The sequence below is a fragment of the Osmerus eperlanus genome, chromosome 14 (assembly GCF_963692335.1).
Source record: "Osmerus eperlanus chromosome 14, fOsmEpe2.1, whole genome shotgun sequence".
Lineage (NCBI taxonomy): Eukaryota > Metazoa > Chordata > Actinopteri > Osmeriformes > Osmeridae > Osmerus > Osmerus eperlanus.
In genome coordinates this window covers 8,129,633-8,147,211 of record NC_085031.1, presented here as the reverse complement: position 1 = coordinate 8,147,211, position 17,579 = coordinate 8,129,633, and the positions used below count along the sequence as shown (strand labels likewise).

General features: G+C 50.7%; 2 protein-coding genes across 2 annotated transcripts in view; one reads left to right on the top strand and one right to left on the bottom strand.

Annotated features, from left to right (window-relative positions):
* Positions 1–514: 514 nt before the first annotated feature.
* esm1 (endothelial cell-specific molecule 1) lies at positions 515–3,041 on the bottom strand. Its single transcript, XM_062477888.1, has 3 exons — positions 2,364–3,041; positions 1,656–1,802; positions 515–1,329 (listed from the first exon to the last, which is right to left on the bottom strand). Exons 1-3 carry the CDS (start codon positions 2,668–2,670, stop codon positions 1,241–1,243), a joined length of 543 nt encoding a protein of 180 aa, XP_062333872.1. The 5' UTR covers positions 2,671–3,041; the 3' UTR covers positions 515–1,240.
* A 443-nt stretch (positions 3,042–3,484) lies between these two features.
* Positions 3,485–17,579, top strand: part of LOC134034307 (probable E3 ubiquitin-protein ligase HERC1) — a 38,326-nt gene continuing 24,231 nt past the window's right edge. Inside the window, exons 1-22 of the mRNA XM_062478773.1 lie at positions 3,485–3,753; positions 6,491–7,486; positions 8,207–8,302; positions 8,484–8,666; positions 9,079–9,390; positions 9,523–9,619; positions 9,742–9,885; positions 10,017–10,144; positions 10,241–10,385; positions 10,476–10,647; positions 10,813–10,947; positions 11,201–11,366; positions 11,579–11,704; positions 11,799–12,029; positions 12,193–12,345; positions 12,467–12,599; positions 12,719–12,916; positions 13,191–13,412; positions 13,769–13,942; positions 14,180–14,291; positions 14,454–14,574; positions 14,847–15,027. Coding sequence (XP_062334757.1) covers positions 6,527–7,486; positions 8,207–8,302; positions 8,484–8,666; positions 9,079–9,390; positions 9,523–9,619; positions 9,742–9,885; positions 10,017–10,144; positions 10,241–10,385; positions 10,476–10,647; positions 10,813–10,947; positions 11,201–11,366; positions 11,579–11,704; positions 11,799–12,029; positions 12,193–12,345; positions 12,467–12,599; positions 12,719–12,916; positions 13,191–13,412; positions 13,769–13,942; positions 14,180–14,291; positions 14,454–14,574; positions 14,847–15,027 — 4,189 coding nt within the window. The 5' untranslated portion in view covers positions 3,485–3,753; positions 6,491–6,526. The remainder of the gene's footprint in view (positions 3,754–6,490; positions 7,487–8,206; positions 8,303–8,483; positions 8,667–9,078; positions 9,391–9,522; positions 9,620–9,741; positions 9,886–10,016; positions 10,145–10,240; positions 10,386–10,475; positions 10,648–10,812; positions 10,948–11,200; positions 11,367–11,578; positions 11,705–11,798; positions 12,030–12,192; positions 12,346–12,466; positions 12,600–12,718; positions 12,917–13,190; positions 13,413–13,768; positions 13,943–14,179; positions 14,292–14,453; positions 14,575–14,846; positions 15,028–17,579) is intronic.

Genomic DNA, 17,579 nt, shown 5'->3' with positions numbered 1-17,579 from the left:
TGTCACAGGAAAAAAAGTCAGATAAACGAGAGAGGAAGCACGGTATCTTTCTGCCGCGACAGTCCTCCAGTGACGTGTGTCACTTGACAAATTCCTGTCTTTTCAATTCCTGTCCTGGGCAGACACAACAACAACAGGAAGAGTGACCATTTTCACAGGTGTCAGGAAGCACAGGAAATAAACAAGCTGGATACTGGAAAACTGTTGTGTACCGGTTGTGCATCGTAAAGTATTGGAGGTGAGGCTCATAACATCTATTTTTAACACCGACCGGGTATTTTCAGCACTTCATGACAGCAAGTGACTGGGACAATTGGTTTTATCATAAGCATTGAATATTACATATTAGTAAGAAGTCTAATATTATTATTGTATTGTTACTCAGTTTTAATATACACATGTAAAAAGGTAATCCTTTTATTATCTAAAAACCTCTTTAATTTTGTATTTACTTGAGCTTATCTAAGACAAACTGTTCATTAAAGTAAAGACAGAAAGTAATCAACAACTCACACAAACTAAATTTCATTCAATGGTAACTTTGGCTTTAATTTCAAGACTATTCTGTACATTTGCTGGTGAACATGTCTGAGTATAAAGTATAGTTATGTACTATAACATTAAAGAATAACAAAAGCTCCTCAGAATTCACAATATAAATGAAATCTGTGAAGAACAGAAAATATGCTACTTTGCTTCTTAACAGATCATTCGCTTTGCCAGATACTCACAAATGCTCAGATAAAGTGTGGTCAAATGAATGTTAAATGATATTCTTATGTTTTCACTGATAATCTTCCATCAACAAAGCGCCATGGAAAGGACATGGAATATGAAAGTACAGACCTAGATCATGGCTAGATTAAAAAACATTTTAAGTAGTTCTAGAACCACTCAACATTAGTCTGAGGAACCAGTCCAGTAACCATGGTATAATGACTTTTCTAGCTCCTACAGGAATGATTATAGGCTAAACCGGCTGTAAAGCACTGATTTTTTGTACAGTACTTTTGTATTTATGTACTGTACATCAAGTGTTAATCACCTACTATTGTACATTCTTATTTAGCTCGTATCACGGTGACGGATATTGGTTTGAAACATAAACAGAAATCAACTTTCAAAATACTGTAGAAAAGTTGCTTCTCTTAAATCATGATAAAATATATCCTTCCATCATTTAAGTTACTACTTTGCTACATTGTCACAGAATAAACTAGAAAGTCCTGACTATTGCTTGTCAGCGAGGGTTCAACCACTTAGGAGCAGTGGACCTGTCCGCGTTGTCATCCCCGTTCATGCTCACTTCACCTGAGCCTGTCTCACCACCTGATACAGAAATGAAAGAATACCCTTTAGTCAAAATAAATAATGAGTTAAGATAACGGCATATGCCTCGTTCAATTTGTAATGGTTTCACAATTACTCATTGAAAACCACAGAACTATTGAAATAAGAGGCTTTATGAAATATAATTCAAAAAATGATTGGTGCTGGAAGATGCCACACAAAAGCCCTGGACACTGATGAGAAGATGCTTCTCAGCTGTAACATATAACATCGCACTGTATGTTGCATGGACGTTATCTGTGTCTGAAAAGCATTACTAACCCTAACCTTATTATATAGATATATATGTCATCTCAATTACTTACTTGCTGGAGGCTGTGCCTTTAGCTTACTGGCGATTTTGGCAAAGAATTTGAAGGTGAGACAAGCTCCTGTTTCCCTGTCACAGAGGCCCCCAGATTTGCAGTTACACGTTTTGCGGCACTCCACACCATATGTTCCGTATGTGCAATCTGTAAGGGATGAATACCATAATTATGTGTATCAGAACTCAAAATGTATCTGACATATTAAATGTGAATGTATTATACTGCAATAAATGACTTTCCTTTGGCAAATGTTTTACTCTTACATGCATTGTGAAGTGTCAAGTTATGTATCTAGATTCTAAAGAAACTGAGTGTAACTTTAGAAGCACAATATGCTGACTAAGGTTGTTAAAATAATGTTTAAAGTTTAGAAACGTAATCACTGCCTATCACATTCTAGGATTGTTTTTACAATCCTTATTAATAATTAATAGGCTAATTACTAACATTAGAATTCAATAATTGTGAGAGTCCGGATCATGCCAGTCTGCTTTAAACGAACACTTAAATCACAGAATGATGAATTGGATATCTATTTGAAGGAGACAGCTATTGTGATCATGTTACAAAGATACCTATTTATAATTGTTTTGCCCTACCACTACTATGGTATAGGGCTAGGCTACTCGAAGGTTTAAATACTGGAATTTGCTTAAGGCTTTTTGTGATGCGCGCTTCAGGTGCGTCATGGACTGTGAATCATACCTTTACAAATGCCATATTCATCTCCATAGTCATCCTCATCTTTGTAGAACTCGCAGAATAAACCTGGTCCGCACTTTACCCCGTGCATCCCCGACACAGTACGGTAACAGTGCTCTCCTCTGCCGGCAGTGCAGACCTGGCAACAGCCGCAGTCATCCAGGACAGTTAGTCTGCAGCGCTGAGTTCCACCGCACAGGTCAACGTTGCATCTGTCCGGGCAGTTGACGGCGTACTTCACACTTGCGCCCCATGCTTCAACGTTTCGCACAATTAGTGCAGACAACACCGTGAAAAACAGAAAATACATCACTGGAAGGTTTCACTAGCGCGCCTATGGCAAATGCTTGAATGAACAGGCTAAATCGCAGTAGAGCTATTGTGGAGAGGCTGACCACAGAGCTACTTGGATAGAGTGACCTTGGGGATACATCAGGTTGCATAGTTATCTGCTTTAAAATAAGTTTGTTTTGTACATGGTTTGCCCTCGTCAATTTCCTCAATCCGGTGTTGTCGTCGATTTGCCAGCTAGCCTCCTTGTTTTAGAAATCCGGCATGGAAGTGGGATTGACACTAACCAGCCATCCAGGAATTGAAATTCATGCTAACTGATGTCATGAGTTATGTTTAGTTTGTTATTGTGACTGCATTGAAGTGCCCCTTTGACCTGCACTTTGCAGTTCCTCACCAGGTCTGACCTAAGAAGAATCACAAGTGCAACAAAACTCAACAAAATAAGTGTTCATTCATAAATAGTGTATACACGCTCTCTCATACTGATGCTTTTTTGTACGTCAATTTTTTTGAAGCTTAAATGTTAGACTAGATGTCATAAGTAAATTAATTTATGTGGCTGTTAATAATGTTTTTGGAACGTAGTTTGATAATAAAAAAAATTGCGGTAAGACGTTGTGGAGTAGACAACCTATGTGCTTTTGGACAGATTCTGTCTGTGTGGTGTGCTGTTTCTCATGGCACCCACAGCCACACAGAGCAGAATGTTTTGATCGCGTCCTGTCCTAGGAAGACTATCAGCGGGACGTACGGGGACATATTTACAAGGAGTGTCGACTCCTTCTATTGCTGTCATCAATCTAAACAGTCAGTAATCTTTGCATATGTGGACTAATTTTAATTGTTAATACAAACCTTAACTACATAGATCTAACTAATCATTCGTGGAACTAGTTGGTTGCAAGCTGTCAGCTAGCGGCTTGGTCAACCGTTCAATCTGACACTGACAGTTTGCAGCACTTAGGCTAGCTAGCTAGTGCTAGCTACTGCAGCTACCGTACCGGCTGTAGCCTAGCTAAGTTATGCAGCAAACTAGCTAACGTAGCTTGTGAGTGGAGAAAGCAGGCAAACACCGGTGTGACTGACACACTGGAGAGAGGTAGCTATGCCAGCTATGTATTATTTTATGTCACGCGAATGTATTTTGTTAGGTTAGCTAATTGTAGATGGCAGTACTATTTCGATGGGTACATAGTATGTACGTATAGCGAACTAGCTGATAATGCAATTACTAGATAACACCACACAAGCTAGCTTGTAGAGTAAACCGGATAGCACTGTGTACTTAGCCTATATAGGTAGCTATAGCTAGCTTACCTAGTTAGCAATTGAGCTAGCTCTTGCTATTAAGCAATCAACTGACTTCGTTGATAGAGCAACTGCTGGCGTGTGAGTGACAGTTATGCGTGACTAACTTGTTCACACTAACATCGAGCTAGCAAGCAATGAACGCTTCGACAAAGTTAGCATTACTGTACCTACAGTACATGTGATAGCTATAGCTCATAACATCTTTTTGACTATCTAGTCAGTTTAGCCAGCTAGCTTATTTGTCTTGGTACGTGCTTATGAGCTTGCTTATTCATCTTCTGTTCTCACGTTGGTGTACAGAAGATGACACACAGACACAGTACTACTACTAGATATCCAGGTGACTGTATGATTGCATAAATGTGACTGATTCGGTCAGCAAGTGTTGGTTCTTGTAGGCTACAGTAGTACCTGTCTCGTAGTACAGCCACCGTAAGCTGCAGTATTCAATCTATTATGATTGGCACTGGTAGACGTCCTTGAAGCATATGCAATCTGTACTGTGAGAGTTTTGGTATGGAGGTGACCTTGTATTTGAAATGTGATGATCAACTTTCCTCAAACCCCAGTTGTCACAATTGTCTTTAGTTTGTCATTGTCAATTTCACCACTTGATTAACAGTACCTTAGAACCAGATACGTCCTGGTAAGAGTGATGGGGTGATGCATATCTATGTAAAAGGTTGATTGACATTAGTGTGCATGTCTTATAATCATATCTCTTTTGGAACCTTTCTGAGAAGGATAAGCTGTTTATTGATAATATCAGCCTAAAATCATGTAGCCAGTTTGCATCCAAAGTTAAGCAAGTTGAAGGCAATTGGCTTTATCTTAATGCAATGTGGTCTAATAGTCTCTTACAGTGAATCTTTATTTCGTATGCCATGTGGCTAGCCTATTTTTAGTAAGGTGTAATTTAACCTAAGTTGCGCTAGCATATTGTAAATAATCAAGATAGTGACAGGTCTGCATTTGTTTACATGATACGGATTCACAAAGTGTATGGGTCAAACTCTAGGTTTGTAGTAGTTGTGGTCATGAAAAAAGTTGTCGATAAAGCAGTTGACTGAGTGCTTTTCATATGAGTGAGTTATTCTTGTCCTTACTGACTCTCTTGTACTGTAACATTGAAGTCTTGAAGTAGCTTCCTGTTATTTTTGTCTTCTGGAAACCATATAGCTTAGGACCAGGCTGGACTACATTGGGCTAGAGCATGCAATCACCCTGCCTTGCGTTAGTGTTGATGGGGCTCTTATTAGAGGGCTTCAAGACTACATGTCTCACATGCAGTATGGAAGCCTAGCCTAATTGCCCCCCCCCCACCCCACATGCAAAGTTAGCTTAATGTTTATAAGTAGAGCCATTAGGCCAAGTTGAAGTGCTGTGTTATGAAGGCCGGCAATGAGACTGATTGTTTGTGCCGTCTGTGCATTTAGTTATTAGCTTAAGTTTCAAATGTATGCAGAGAATGCAGACTGATAGAGGATAGGCCTGTTGTTTTGATGTTTGTTTTGAACAGGAAAAAAATGGCCAACAACTGTCAGTATGAGCTTGTTGAGTGTAATATCCTATATTAACAATATTATTTTATTATCTAGAGAAGTGAAACTCATTGACAACATTCCTTCATGTTTCCAGTTGACATGCCTTAGTTGCGTGCTTGAAAAAGTCCTTCCCTGGAACTCTGAGGATGTTGTTGTTGTTGTTTGTGTAGGCTTGTGTGAACTTTGAAAGTTGAGTCGTGCCCCGTTTGCCCCACACCCTCACTTCTGCACATGTTATGTTCCAATCTGGAACAGAAGTAGTTTGAAAATGTCAGGCAAGACATCTGAATGCAGACTGTGGGTTAAAAAAGAGGGGAGAAGGATAGTATGTCATATGCTCATGTGCCCGCCCAGCTGAAAGACTGGTGGTGGTGGAAGGCTGAAACATTATGTATTTATAAATCAAATCACAGGCAGCTCAAATTACCTTACTATCACTACTAGTCTCTGCTGTGTCATTGACCACAACAACTATATCAATACACATCCCCATATAATTGAGCAAAATTGTTATGACTGTCTTTCAAAGTATGGGAGTATTTTTGATGCAGACAGGTTGTGGCAGGCTAGACACATCGGGTTCAGAAGAGCCATTTGTTTAATATGACAGAAGCATGAGGTCATGTAATTATGTCTAATCACATCAACTCTTACTGTGCTAGATTAGAGTTAAACATCACAACACCCTGCTGGTGACAGTGCCCTAACCCATCCTCACCCACTGGGACAGGGACGTCTGGATTGCATTCTGGGCTGGGCTAGACTAGGGCTTGATACTACCTAGGACTTGATCAAGTTGTGATCGACTGGCTGCCACTGGCTGCCCTGCTTAGATTTTCAGCAGAAAAATGGAGCTAAACCACAGGCCTTCACATCCAATATCGATGATAGCCTAAGCCAATCAGCTCATGCCTCCTAGATGTCATGCATCGTAACAGTCGCATATCAACCCGTGTTTTCTCTCCTGTCTCCCCCTGCCAGCTGTGCTCCGGAGAGTAGACTAGATAATGCTCAGACATGGTGCCGTCCCAGACCCATGTCATGTTGAAGTGGCAGGAGCACCTGAACAGCTCCTGGGCTGCGGAGGACAGCATCCAGACCTCCACGCGGCAAGGCGCCGCCGGCCTCTACGCCAAGCTGCTCCACAACAAGGAGGTGGTGGGCCTGTCCGAGCCCGTCCAGGACCTCGTCGGGCCTCGCCTGCCTGATTTCCAGTACGAGTCCAACGCCGAGGAGGAGAGGGAGGAGTACCTGGGCGCCCTGCTCCACAGCCAGCGCTGCCTGGCCGTGAGGATGCTGGCCCAGACCCCCTACGCCCTGGGCCTGCACCAGAGGCTGGTGGTTCTCCAGAGGATCTACGACGCCCTCCACAGCAAGTACCACGACCGCTTCAGGTCCCCGCCGCCTCCGCAGGCCACGGCCAGCGCCGAGAGCGCCGCCCTGGAGCCCGTGTCCGAGCCCTGGCTACCCGGGGGGGCGTCCCGGCCCAAGTCGGGCACGGATGTTTTGATAGAGATGGGCGTGCGGACGGGGCTCAGCCTCCTGTTCGCCCTGCTGCAGCAGAACTGGCGCTACGCCCAGCAGGAGCCCGGGGCGGCGCTGTGCAACGACGTGCTGGCCACCGCCTCCTCCGTCCTGGCCTCGCTGCCGCCGCTCTCCCTGGCCAACGAGAACAAGATCCCAGCCGTCGGGCTGGACTGCTTGGTGCAGGTGGCGGACTTCCTGAAGAAGACCTCGGTGAGCTGTGGCAGCGGCGGGGCCGACCAGGCGGGACGCAGGCTGGCTCTGGAGCTGCTGCTGGGCCTGGCGGTGCAGAGGGGGTCTCTGCGCTTCCTGCTGGAGTGGGTGGAGGTGGCCCTGGCCACGTCCTCCTCCTCCCCGTCCTCCTCGTCCTCAGGGTCTCCGCAGTCCAAGTGGGAAGCGGGAGTGGGCTACGACCTCATCCATCAGACCCTCCTCCAGATGAGGCAGTACTCGGTACGTGGCGTCCTTCCTCTCCGCTCACGCTCTCCCCTCAGACCCGGCATCTGGAACAAAGCTGACGCGCGCGGCCGAAGACGCCCCGCCAGCTGCCCCAGACAGACAGAGTATTGATTTCAAGTGGTCTGAGCGGAGCGTTGGCGTTCCCACCGAGGCCCCACAGGAAGGAGGGATGAAGCCTCTTGACTGACTCCCTGCCCTCTGTCACATTGACACGTTCAGCACACTCCTAGCCGGCTTAGCAGCCTGCCTGCACGCAGCATTAACGACACGCTTTTAAATACCCTCCGTTTGATATATGTCCCCTGTAAAAGGAGATTTTGGAGTCCACCTCGCTGGGTGTCCTGGCCTGCTGCCGCGGGCTAAAAGCCTGCTGAAACCCATTTCTGCCTCCATAGCCTCTCTGAGTCCAGTTGATTTATCCATTCCTTAATCAATAGGAAAGGTTCCAGGAGCAGGCTTCTACAGGAGGCTGTATGTGTGATAAAGGACTCTGCCAAAGACGTTTCAAGTGGACCACAGTAGTCTGTATTGTGTTATGCACATAGGCCCACTGCACTCTTCATTAACAATCCATATAAAGAATCCATAGTGTATCGGTGAGCCAGCTGTCCTCCACTGGCTGGCTCCGTAGAAAGAGTTGGTGGATGTGGTGGGGCTTTGTAGGGAAGTGTGTCTCTGTCTGAACTCTTTTCCCACCTCTGCTGGTTCCCTCAGGGCTTCCGGGGTGACTCGCTCAACACTCAGGTGCTGAAGAAGGATGCGGACGGCCTCTGCAGTCTCTCCCACGTGGCCCTCTGCCTGTTTGAAGAGGTTTGTCAGATTTTGATAATACTAACGGTGATGTTGTTGCCTCGTATCCAGCCGTTCGTACCTAACCCAGAATGCCCGGGGTGTTATATGGACAGTCAGGACACCGTGACTGGCACGGTCAGGTTCACTCCCCAGCCGCGTGACTCCCACATCTCCATCGCTCCCCCCCCCCCCCCCGCAGATCTGCAACCTGGCCTCCAGCTGCCTGTGCTCCTGCAGCGCGGGCACGGCCGCGCCCGGCACGGACAGCGACGCGGTCATGGTGTACGTGTGGGGCAGCAACAGCAGCCACCAGCTGGCCGAGGGCACGCTGGAGAAGATCCTGCACCCCAAGCTGGCGCAGGGCTTCAGCGATGCCCAGATGGTACGAGCCCTCAGCGCCCCGCACAGGGCTGCTGGATGCTGTCGATGGCTTGTTTGGCGGCAAGGTGTTCGCCAGGTTGACACGCATGACACCTCATTAGCAGTGAATTAGCATTTAGCTTGACATCTCAAGGTGCTATGAAGCAATGGTTGAAATGAGAGGGTATATGGTCTTTGACTCTGGGATATCGCAGTGAACATTAAGCTCAGAATCACACACCATTAAAACCAAAGTAGAGAACATGTTTACTTCTGTTTTGAGGGCATGGACGCACTACTCACCAGGCTGATAACATGCGTCTCTAAACCCTTTAGGATCTGCCAACACATCATTTCCTGTTTCGAATGCCTGTTTCAGGCCTAATTGGATCAGCGTATCAGTTACCTCCACTTCCTCCTCCTCCTCCCTGCAGATCGAAGCAGGCCAGTACTGCACGTTCTCCGTGTCGGCTGACGGCTCGGTGAAGGCCTGCGGGAAGGGCAGCTACGGCCGCCTAGGCCTGGGCGACTCCAACAACCAGTCCATGCCCAAGAAGCTGGTGCTGGAGCCCCCGCGCAGCATGAGGAAGGTGTCCTCATCCAAGGGCTCCGACGGCCACACCCTGGCTGTGACGGGGGAGGGGGAGGTGTTCAGCTGGGGGGACGGCGACTACGGCAAGCTGGGCCACGGGAACAGCGCCACGCAGAAATACCCCAAGATAATACAGGGACCCCTGCTGGGCAAGGTGAGACTTGCAGGGGTGGGACAGCTGTGTAGTGGGAAACTGAACATGATCTTATTGTGCATGGGTAAGTGTGACCAGAGAGAGGGCCTCTGAACTTTGTTCTCCATTTGTGTGTGTGTGTGTGTGTGTCAGGTGGTGGTGTGTGTGTCTGCTGGCTACAGACACAGTGCCGCGGTAACAAATGATGGAGAACTCTACACGTGGGGAGAAGGGGACTTTGGCAGGCTGGGTAAGTCCGTCTGTGGATCACATGATTTCTCAGCTCAGCCTACGGAAAAAACACCGAGCGAGCTCTCAAACGGCAGCACGTCCGTCGTTGGGGAAGTGACTCGCGTGTGATGTTGTGTCCAGGCCACAGCGACAGCCACAGCCGGAACGTGCCGACGCTGGTCAAGGACATCAGCGGCGTGGGCCAGGCGGCCTGCGGGAGCTCCCACACGGTTGCCGTGGCGCAGGACGGACGCATCGTCTGGTCCTTTGGAGGAGGAGACAACGGTAGGACTACAGAAAAGCTCCGATGAACCAGACACAACTACAAGGTTTCCTATTTGTCATTTCAAACGCCCCCCGGCCCCGCCCCCAGTAAGACGTTACTCATGTGAGTGTGTCCCCCCCCCTCCTCTAAGGTAAACTAGGGCACGGAGATACCAGCCGTGTTTATCGGCCCAAGGTGGTGGAAGCGCTGCATGGATTCATCATTAGAAAAGTGTGTGCCGGGAGCCAGTCTTCGCTGGCTCTGACCTCTGCTGGACAGGTACAGTGTGCATGCACGTGAACGCACACACACACACACACACACACTCGCACACGCACACAGAGTTTGACCCAGTGTTTGTCTCCGCTGTCCCAGGTGTTTGCGTGGGGCTGTGGCTCGTGTCTGGGCTGTGGCTCCTCCGAGACGATCTCTCTACGGCCAAGGTTCATCGAGGAGCTAAGTGTCACCAAGATCATCGACATCTCTTGTGGAGACAGCCACTGTCTTGCCCTGTCGCATGGTGAGACGAAAAAACAAAACAAAAAAAAACACATATTCGGAGCAGTACTAGCACCATCTGTTGCAACCGTGCTGTGATTTTCCACTCCAGAGAACGAGGTTTATGCCTGGGGCAACAACGCCATGGGCCAGTGTGGGCAGGGCCACACCTCCACGCCTGTCACCAAGCCCAAGAAGGTGATTGGTCTAGAGGGAGTGTCCATCCAGCAAATCACGGCAGGCACCTCCCACAGTCTGGCCTGGACTGCAGTGCCGACAGACAGGTACAGAACAACGGCAGTCTCTAAGCCTGTATGCACTTTCGGAACTGATAGCTGCCTTTTGTCTTCCTGATAACAATGGAGGTCATTATGGCTATGTGTCTTAAAAAACAGGTTTCGTATGTGCTTATTAATAGCCAGGACTTCCTCTGTGTTCCTGTTGTGCAGGCAGCTGGTGGCGTGGCACAGGCCCTTCTGTGTGGACCTGGAGGAGAGCACCTTCACCTACCTCCGCAGCTTCCTGGAGCGCTACTGCGACGGCATCGGGGACGAGACACCCCCTGCCCCCTTTCCCTCTAAGAGGTAGAGGATCTGCTCTCTCTCTCTCTCTCTCTCTCTCTCTCTCTCTCGTGCTTATTCTCTGTCCCTCTCTCACTCTAACCCTCTCAACCTTCCCTCTTCCTGTCACTGAGAGAAAATCTGGCACCCTTCTTGAGCCCGACGGTGGAGAGTTGGAGGGCATACGGCCTGACACAAAGGACACTGCTGTCCTCTTAAAGAGACACAAGCACACTCACTCACTTCCTGTCACTCTGTCTCTGTGTTGTCTCCCCAGGGAACACCACCAGTTTGTCCTGCTGTGTATGAAGCTGCTGTCCATCCACCTGTCCCTGGCCCATGCGGGGGGGACGGGGGCGTCGGTCCTGGGGGCTCAGGGGAGGCCCCTCCGGAACCTTCTTTTCAGGCTCATAGACTCCAATGTGCCAGACTCTATACAACAGGTAAACTACCTATCCAGTCGCAGCCCAGTCAGTGGTTCCCCTAGAAATAGTTATATCTGTTAAGACAGAGAATCTGTTATGTGTTATTTCCATCAGTATTGGCCACCCAAAAATGGAAGCTAGTGTTGACTTTATCCATGTGATTCAACGTGATTGTGTTCTCTTTTGTGTGTGTGTGTGTGTGTGTGTGTGTGTGTGTGCGCTTGCTGAAGGCGGTCATGAACACTCTGTCCATCGGCGCGTCCCTGTTGCTGCCCCCCCTCAGGGAGAGGACGGAGCTGCTGCACTCCCTCCTGCCCCAGGGCCCCGAGAGCTGGGAGAGTCTCTCCAGAGGACAGGTACACACCATAGCTTGGCCCTCTACTACTTCAGACGCATTTGACTCGTTGCTTTCCAGAGAGAAAGAGTTTGAGCTCCGTGTTCTCCGTCCAGCGTCTACAGCTGGACATGGTGCTGAACAGCCTCCAGGAGCAGTCCCATGTGGCCTCCCTCCTGGGGTACAGCTGTCCCGGGGAGCTGACTGCTCAGGGGCCACCCGCAGCCCCCAGCCCGGACCACCCCGAGCGCCCTCCCTCCTCCTCCAGCGCCACGGAGGTCCAGGACCACCTCCACCTGGCGGAGGTGCTGCTCAAGACCCTGCTGCTCAGCATCGGCTTCTACACGGTAAAGCTGAAAGGAAGAGCGTGTCTGTGTGCGTGTCTGTGTGTTTGTGCGTGCGCCTTTTTGTGCACTTCATCGTAGAGTTCATCAAGTTACAAATATTATAATTGTTCACTTAGGAAGGGCCGTGACAAAAGTGTGTGTGTGTGTGTGTGTGTGTGTGTAGGAGCGGGCGTTCGGCGAGCTGGAGAAGAACAGTGATAAGCAGCAGTCCAGCCAGACCCAGAAGCAGAGTGTTCCTCCCTCTCATTTCCACCACCTGCTGTCAGCCCTGCACAAACACCTGCTGGCTCACTGCTACATCTACCCCCACGCAGAGGTACACAACGTTCACTCTGACAACCTCTTCTCTGCTCAACACAACACATCATGTAGTCACTACAGTTGGTATATCAACTATTTTTGTAGTCACTACTGTGTGTGTGTGTGTGTGCCTGTAGGACGACAGCAGCGTGACGTTGCTCCACAAGCACCTGTGTCTGCTGTTGCCCTATGCCACGGAGACGTTCCACAGGTCGTCCGTCCTGCTGGAGGAGAGCTGCCTCGACAAGCACGTCATCACCAAGCTGCACAGTAAGACCTGGAGCCTTCAGCCCCCGGGCCCCAGCAACCAGCACCACAATGATGATGGGGAATCATGATCATGAGGATGACGCCGATTATGTTCCTCGTCTCCCCCCCTCCCCCCACAGTGGTGCTGTTCAGTTCGGTAGCGGGCAGCCTGCTGTGCCAGGTCATGTACTCCCTGCTGCTGCTGCCCCTGGGCGTGGTGCGTCCGCTGCTCTGCCACCTGCTCACCCTGCTGGAGAACCTCAACCACTTCAACTGTCTGCTCCCTGACACGGGCCTGCTGGAGGACAAGGAGCTGGAACTGGAAGGAGCAGCCTCAGGTCAGCTGGCTGGGACGGCTTCTCTTTGCTCTTCTACCCCTGCATACATCGAGGAGTTAATGATATGTCCCTATTGATATGAATAACGATAATTGAGTATTAATCAATGTTTTTTTGTGTTTATTTGAGCCCTATAGATTTTCGGACATATTGGTTCATATTCATTTGTTATTAATTGAAATATTGATTGCTGAAAATTGTTTATCGATTGCTGTTATTGTATCTCCATTGGATCTTGGATGACTATTGATTGATATTGATATTACTTTGGAAGTTGTGTCAGATAAATCAGTGGGCGCGGGGCCTGATGCTGGAACTAAAGATGACGGGTGGGTGTGGCTTCTGGACTTGGAGCGATCTGTGGCGCTGGCGATTGGTCGTTGCCTGGGTGGGATGCTGCAGGGTCCGCCTCCGTCGGTACAGGAGAGGATCTCCGAGTTCTGGCTTTGTAACCCCCTCCTGACCAATGGTCTGGAGATGGACTTTGAACAGCTAGGTATGACCACACGCTGACCAGACATCAGTCTGACGTATAGCAGGTAACCTAGTTAGTTCATCTGGCATCTGGATATCTGGCCAGTACAGTACATTAGAGGGGAATTGTTCTGTTACAGAGGCACTGAGAGGCACAATACAGAATAACATGATCATATTAGGCCAAGAAAAAACCCTCTTAAAGTGCTCAAACAATATGCTTGCCTATTACATACACAGGGCAGTACTCATGACATGGCCCAAATTATACTACTAACTCACTGATGAGCCTGTGTCCATCAGAGATCCACAGCATGCTCATGCTGCCATGCTCTGTGTGTGTGTGTGTGTGTGTGTGTGTGTGTGTGTGCCCTGCAGACTCCAGCACAGCCTGGCTATCCGAGGCTGTGTTACTGGGCTGCTCTGACGCCAAGCTGACAGACCTGTTTCTGAACCAAGAGAACAGCCAGCTGATGGAGCTGGCTCTGGGCTCCTCACGGGAGCCTGCCTGCAGCCTATGGAGGAAGATGAAGGACTACTCCGCCAGCAGGGGTACACAATTATTATCCAACACGGTACCCCCACACACACACACACCTCTGCCAGTAATAACAAACGGATGCCCGTTCTGTAATGGCGATCCTTAAAGGCCCCCTTGATCATATACAGGAAGAGTGTCGAACCATCCTGAATCATTGAAAACATACATATAGCAGGAATCATTCTTAATCCGTTTAGCAGACCGTACCGTATGTAGGTTGTGTTCGATCACTTCTGTTGTTTTGCCAGACTGGGAGAGCGGCCTGACAGGCGACCCCCTGCTGGAGACCACGTGCCGCTGCAGCCTGGCCGCCCTCCTCAAACACACAGGCCTTCAGGACGAAGCCTACTGGCAGGACAAGTGAGTCACTGCTACTGCGGGGCCTCAGAAGGATTCCTGCTGTTCAGACGTTAGCTTCGCACAGCTTGTCGGCTTGGAGATACATCTCCTCTGGCCTTTTCCCCCTGGATATGTTCACTGTGTCATGGTGTTCATCACCTCCATCCCTGTTCTCCTTGGCAGGTATGAACCGTGTGAGATGCTGATAGAGATCTATGAGATGGTGTATAAGATCAGGAACACGCTGCTGGCCCTCAAAGATTTGCCGGTGACGTCCGCCAGCACTCAGGCCGCAACCAAACAGGTACCCACGAACTTAACCGTGCCCCCTGTCACTTCTGACCTTGGCAGAGGGGTGAAAGTTCAGGTTTAGGAAGTAGAAACCCTGTATTGACTGCATCCCAATCAGGGCTCTACCCTAACTTTTTCCCCGAGGAGTACATGCGCTCCTAAATGAAAAGAATCAGGAACACACAAAGAAATGCACCTCTTAGACTGTGGTAGGTGTCAGGGACATCTAAACCAAGTCCCGGGGCCTCCTCTGATGTTCCTGGTGTGTGTCTCTTTCCCCTCCAGAGCTCGCAGGGCTCCCAGAGTCCCGACGAGGACGGGCAGGAGGCGGGCACCTCCGGGGAGCAGGCAGGAAAAGACCCCGAGCTCTGCGGCCGAGGGGGACATTCTGCCCCCGCAGCCGAACACAACCAGGAGGAGGGGCCGGAGGAGGACACGCCCAGCATCAGCAGTATGTACCTGCCGGGTAAACATTGACTGTCTCTTCCTCTGCTTCGCGTCCCGTGTGTGGTAAGAGTCGTGAGGCTCGCCGCCGTTTTCTGAAAAGGGTGGAGAACTGACGGGTTCTGTGGGTGCAGGGGGTTCCACGGGGTATTGACAAAAGCAGAGGAAAGACGTACTTTTGAAAACCAGTCCTCTACTTGCGTGGCCTCATACTTCACACATAAAGTGTGCGGGTCACTTCCCCAGACTCACCATGTGGTACCTCTCCACCCCAGACTCACCATGTGGTACCTCTCCACCCCAGACTCACCGTGTGGTACCTCTCCACCCCAGACTCACCGTGTGGTACCTCTCCACCCCAGACTCACCGTGTGGTACCTCTCCACCCCAGACTCACCGTGTGGTACCTCTCCACCCCAGACTCACCGTGTGGTACCTCTCCACCCCAGACTCACCATGTGGTACCTCTCCACCCCAGACTCACCGTGTGGTACCTCTCCACCCCAGACTCACCGTGTGGTACCTCTCCACCCCAGACTCACCGTGTGGTACCTCTCCACCCCAGACTCACCGTGTGGTACCTCTCCACCCCAGACTCACCGTGTGGTACCTCTCCACCCCAGACTCACCGTGTGGTACCTCTCCACCCCAGACTCACCGTGTGGTACCTCTCCACCCCAGACTCACCGTGTGGTACCTCTCCACCCCAGACTCACCGTGTGGTACCTCTCCACCCCAGACTCACCGTGTGGTACCTCTCCACCCCAGACTCACCGTGTGGTACCTCTCCACCCCAGACTCACCATGTGGTACCTCTCCACCCCAGACTCACCGTGTGGTACCTCTCCACCCCAGACTCACCGTGTGGTACCTCTCCACCCCAGACTCACCGTGTGGTACCTCTCCACCCCAGACTCACCATGTGGTACCTCTCCACCCCAGACTCACCGTGTGGTACCTCTCCACCCCAGACTCACCATGTGGTACCTCTCCACCCCAGACTCACCATGTGGTACCTCTCCACCCCAGACTCACCGTGTGGTACCTCTCCACCCCAGACTCACCGTGTGGTACCTCTCCACCCCAGACTCACCGTGTGGTACCTCTCCACCCCAGACTCACCATGTGGTACCTCTCCACCCCAGACTCACCATGTGGTACCTCTCCACCCCAGACTCACCGTGTGGTACCTCTCCACCCCAGACTCACCGTGTGGTACCTCTCCACCCCAGACTCACCGTGTGGTACCTCTCCACCCCAGACTCACCGTGTGGTACCTCTCCACCCCAGACTCACCGTGTGGTACCTCTCCACCCCAGACTCACCGTGTGGTACCTCTCCACCCCAGACTCACCGTGTGGTACCTCTCCACCCCAGACTCACCGTGTGGTACCTCTCCACCCCAGACTCACCATGTGGTACCTCTCCACCCCAGACTCACCGTGTGGTACCTCTCCACCCCAGACTCACCATGTGGTACCTCTCCACCCCAGACTCACCATGTGGTACCTCTCCACCCCAGACTCACCGTGTGGTACCTCTCCACCCCAGACTCACCATGTGGTACCTCTCCACCCCAGACTCACCATGTGGTACCTCTCCACCCCAGACTCACCGTGTGGTACCTCTCCACCCCAGACTCACCGTGTGGTACCTCTCCACCCCAGACTCACCGTGTGGTACCTCTCCACCCCAGACTCACCGTGTGGTACCTCTCCACCCCAGACTCACCATGTGGTACCTCTCCACCCCAGACTCACCGTGTGGTACCTCTCCACCCCAGACTCACCGTGTGGTACCTCTCCACCCCAGACTCACCGTGTGGTACCTCTCCACCCCAGACTCACCGTGTGGTACCTCTCCACCCCAGACTCACCGTGTGGTACCTCTCCACCCCAGACTCACCATGTGGTACCTCTCCACCCCAGACTCACCGTGTGGTACCTCTCCACCCCAGACTCACCATGTGGTACCTCTCCACCCCAGACTCACCATGTGGTACCTCTCCACCCCAGACTCACCGTGTGGTACCTCTCCACCCCAGACTCACCATGTGGTACCTCTCCACCCCAGACTCACCATGTGGTACCTCTCCACCCCAGACTCACCATGTGGTACCTCTCCACCCCAGACTCACCATGTGGTACCTCTCCACCCCAGACTCACCGTGTGGTACCTCTCCACCCCAGACTCACCGTGTGGTACCTCTCCACCCCAGACTCACCGTGTGGTACCTCTCCACCCCAGACTCACCGTGTGGTACCTCTCCACCCCAGACTCACCGTGTGGTACCTCTCCACCCCAGACTCACCGTGTGGTACCTCTCCACCCCAGACTCACCATGTGGTACCTCTCCACCCCAGACTCACCGTGTGGTACCTCTCCACCCCAGACTCACCGTGTGGTACCTCTCCACCCCAGACTCACCGTGTGGTACCTCTCCACCCCAGACTCACCATGTGGTACCTCTCCACCCCAGACTCACCGTGTGGTACCTCTCCACCCCAGACTCACCGTGTGGTACCTCTCCACCCCAGACTCACCGTGTGGTACCTCTCCACCCCAGACTCACCG

Bases quoted from the DNA above. Each gene is read 5' to 3' on its own strand.
- esm1 (XM_062477888.1), bottom strand. From the start codon at position 2,670: ATGTATTTTCTGTTTTTCACGGTGTTGTCTGCACTAATTGTGCGAAAC. The intron at 1,803-2,363 runs GTATGATTCACA...CATCCCTTACAG, and splicing joins TGAATATGGCATTTGTAAAG to ATTGCACATACGGAACATAT. The intron at 1,330-1,655 runs GTAAGTAATTGA...TTTCTGTATCAG, and splicing joins AAAGGCACAGCCTCCAGCAA to GTGGTGAGACAGGCTCAGGT.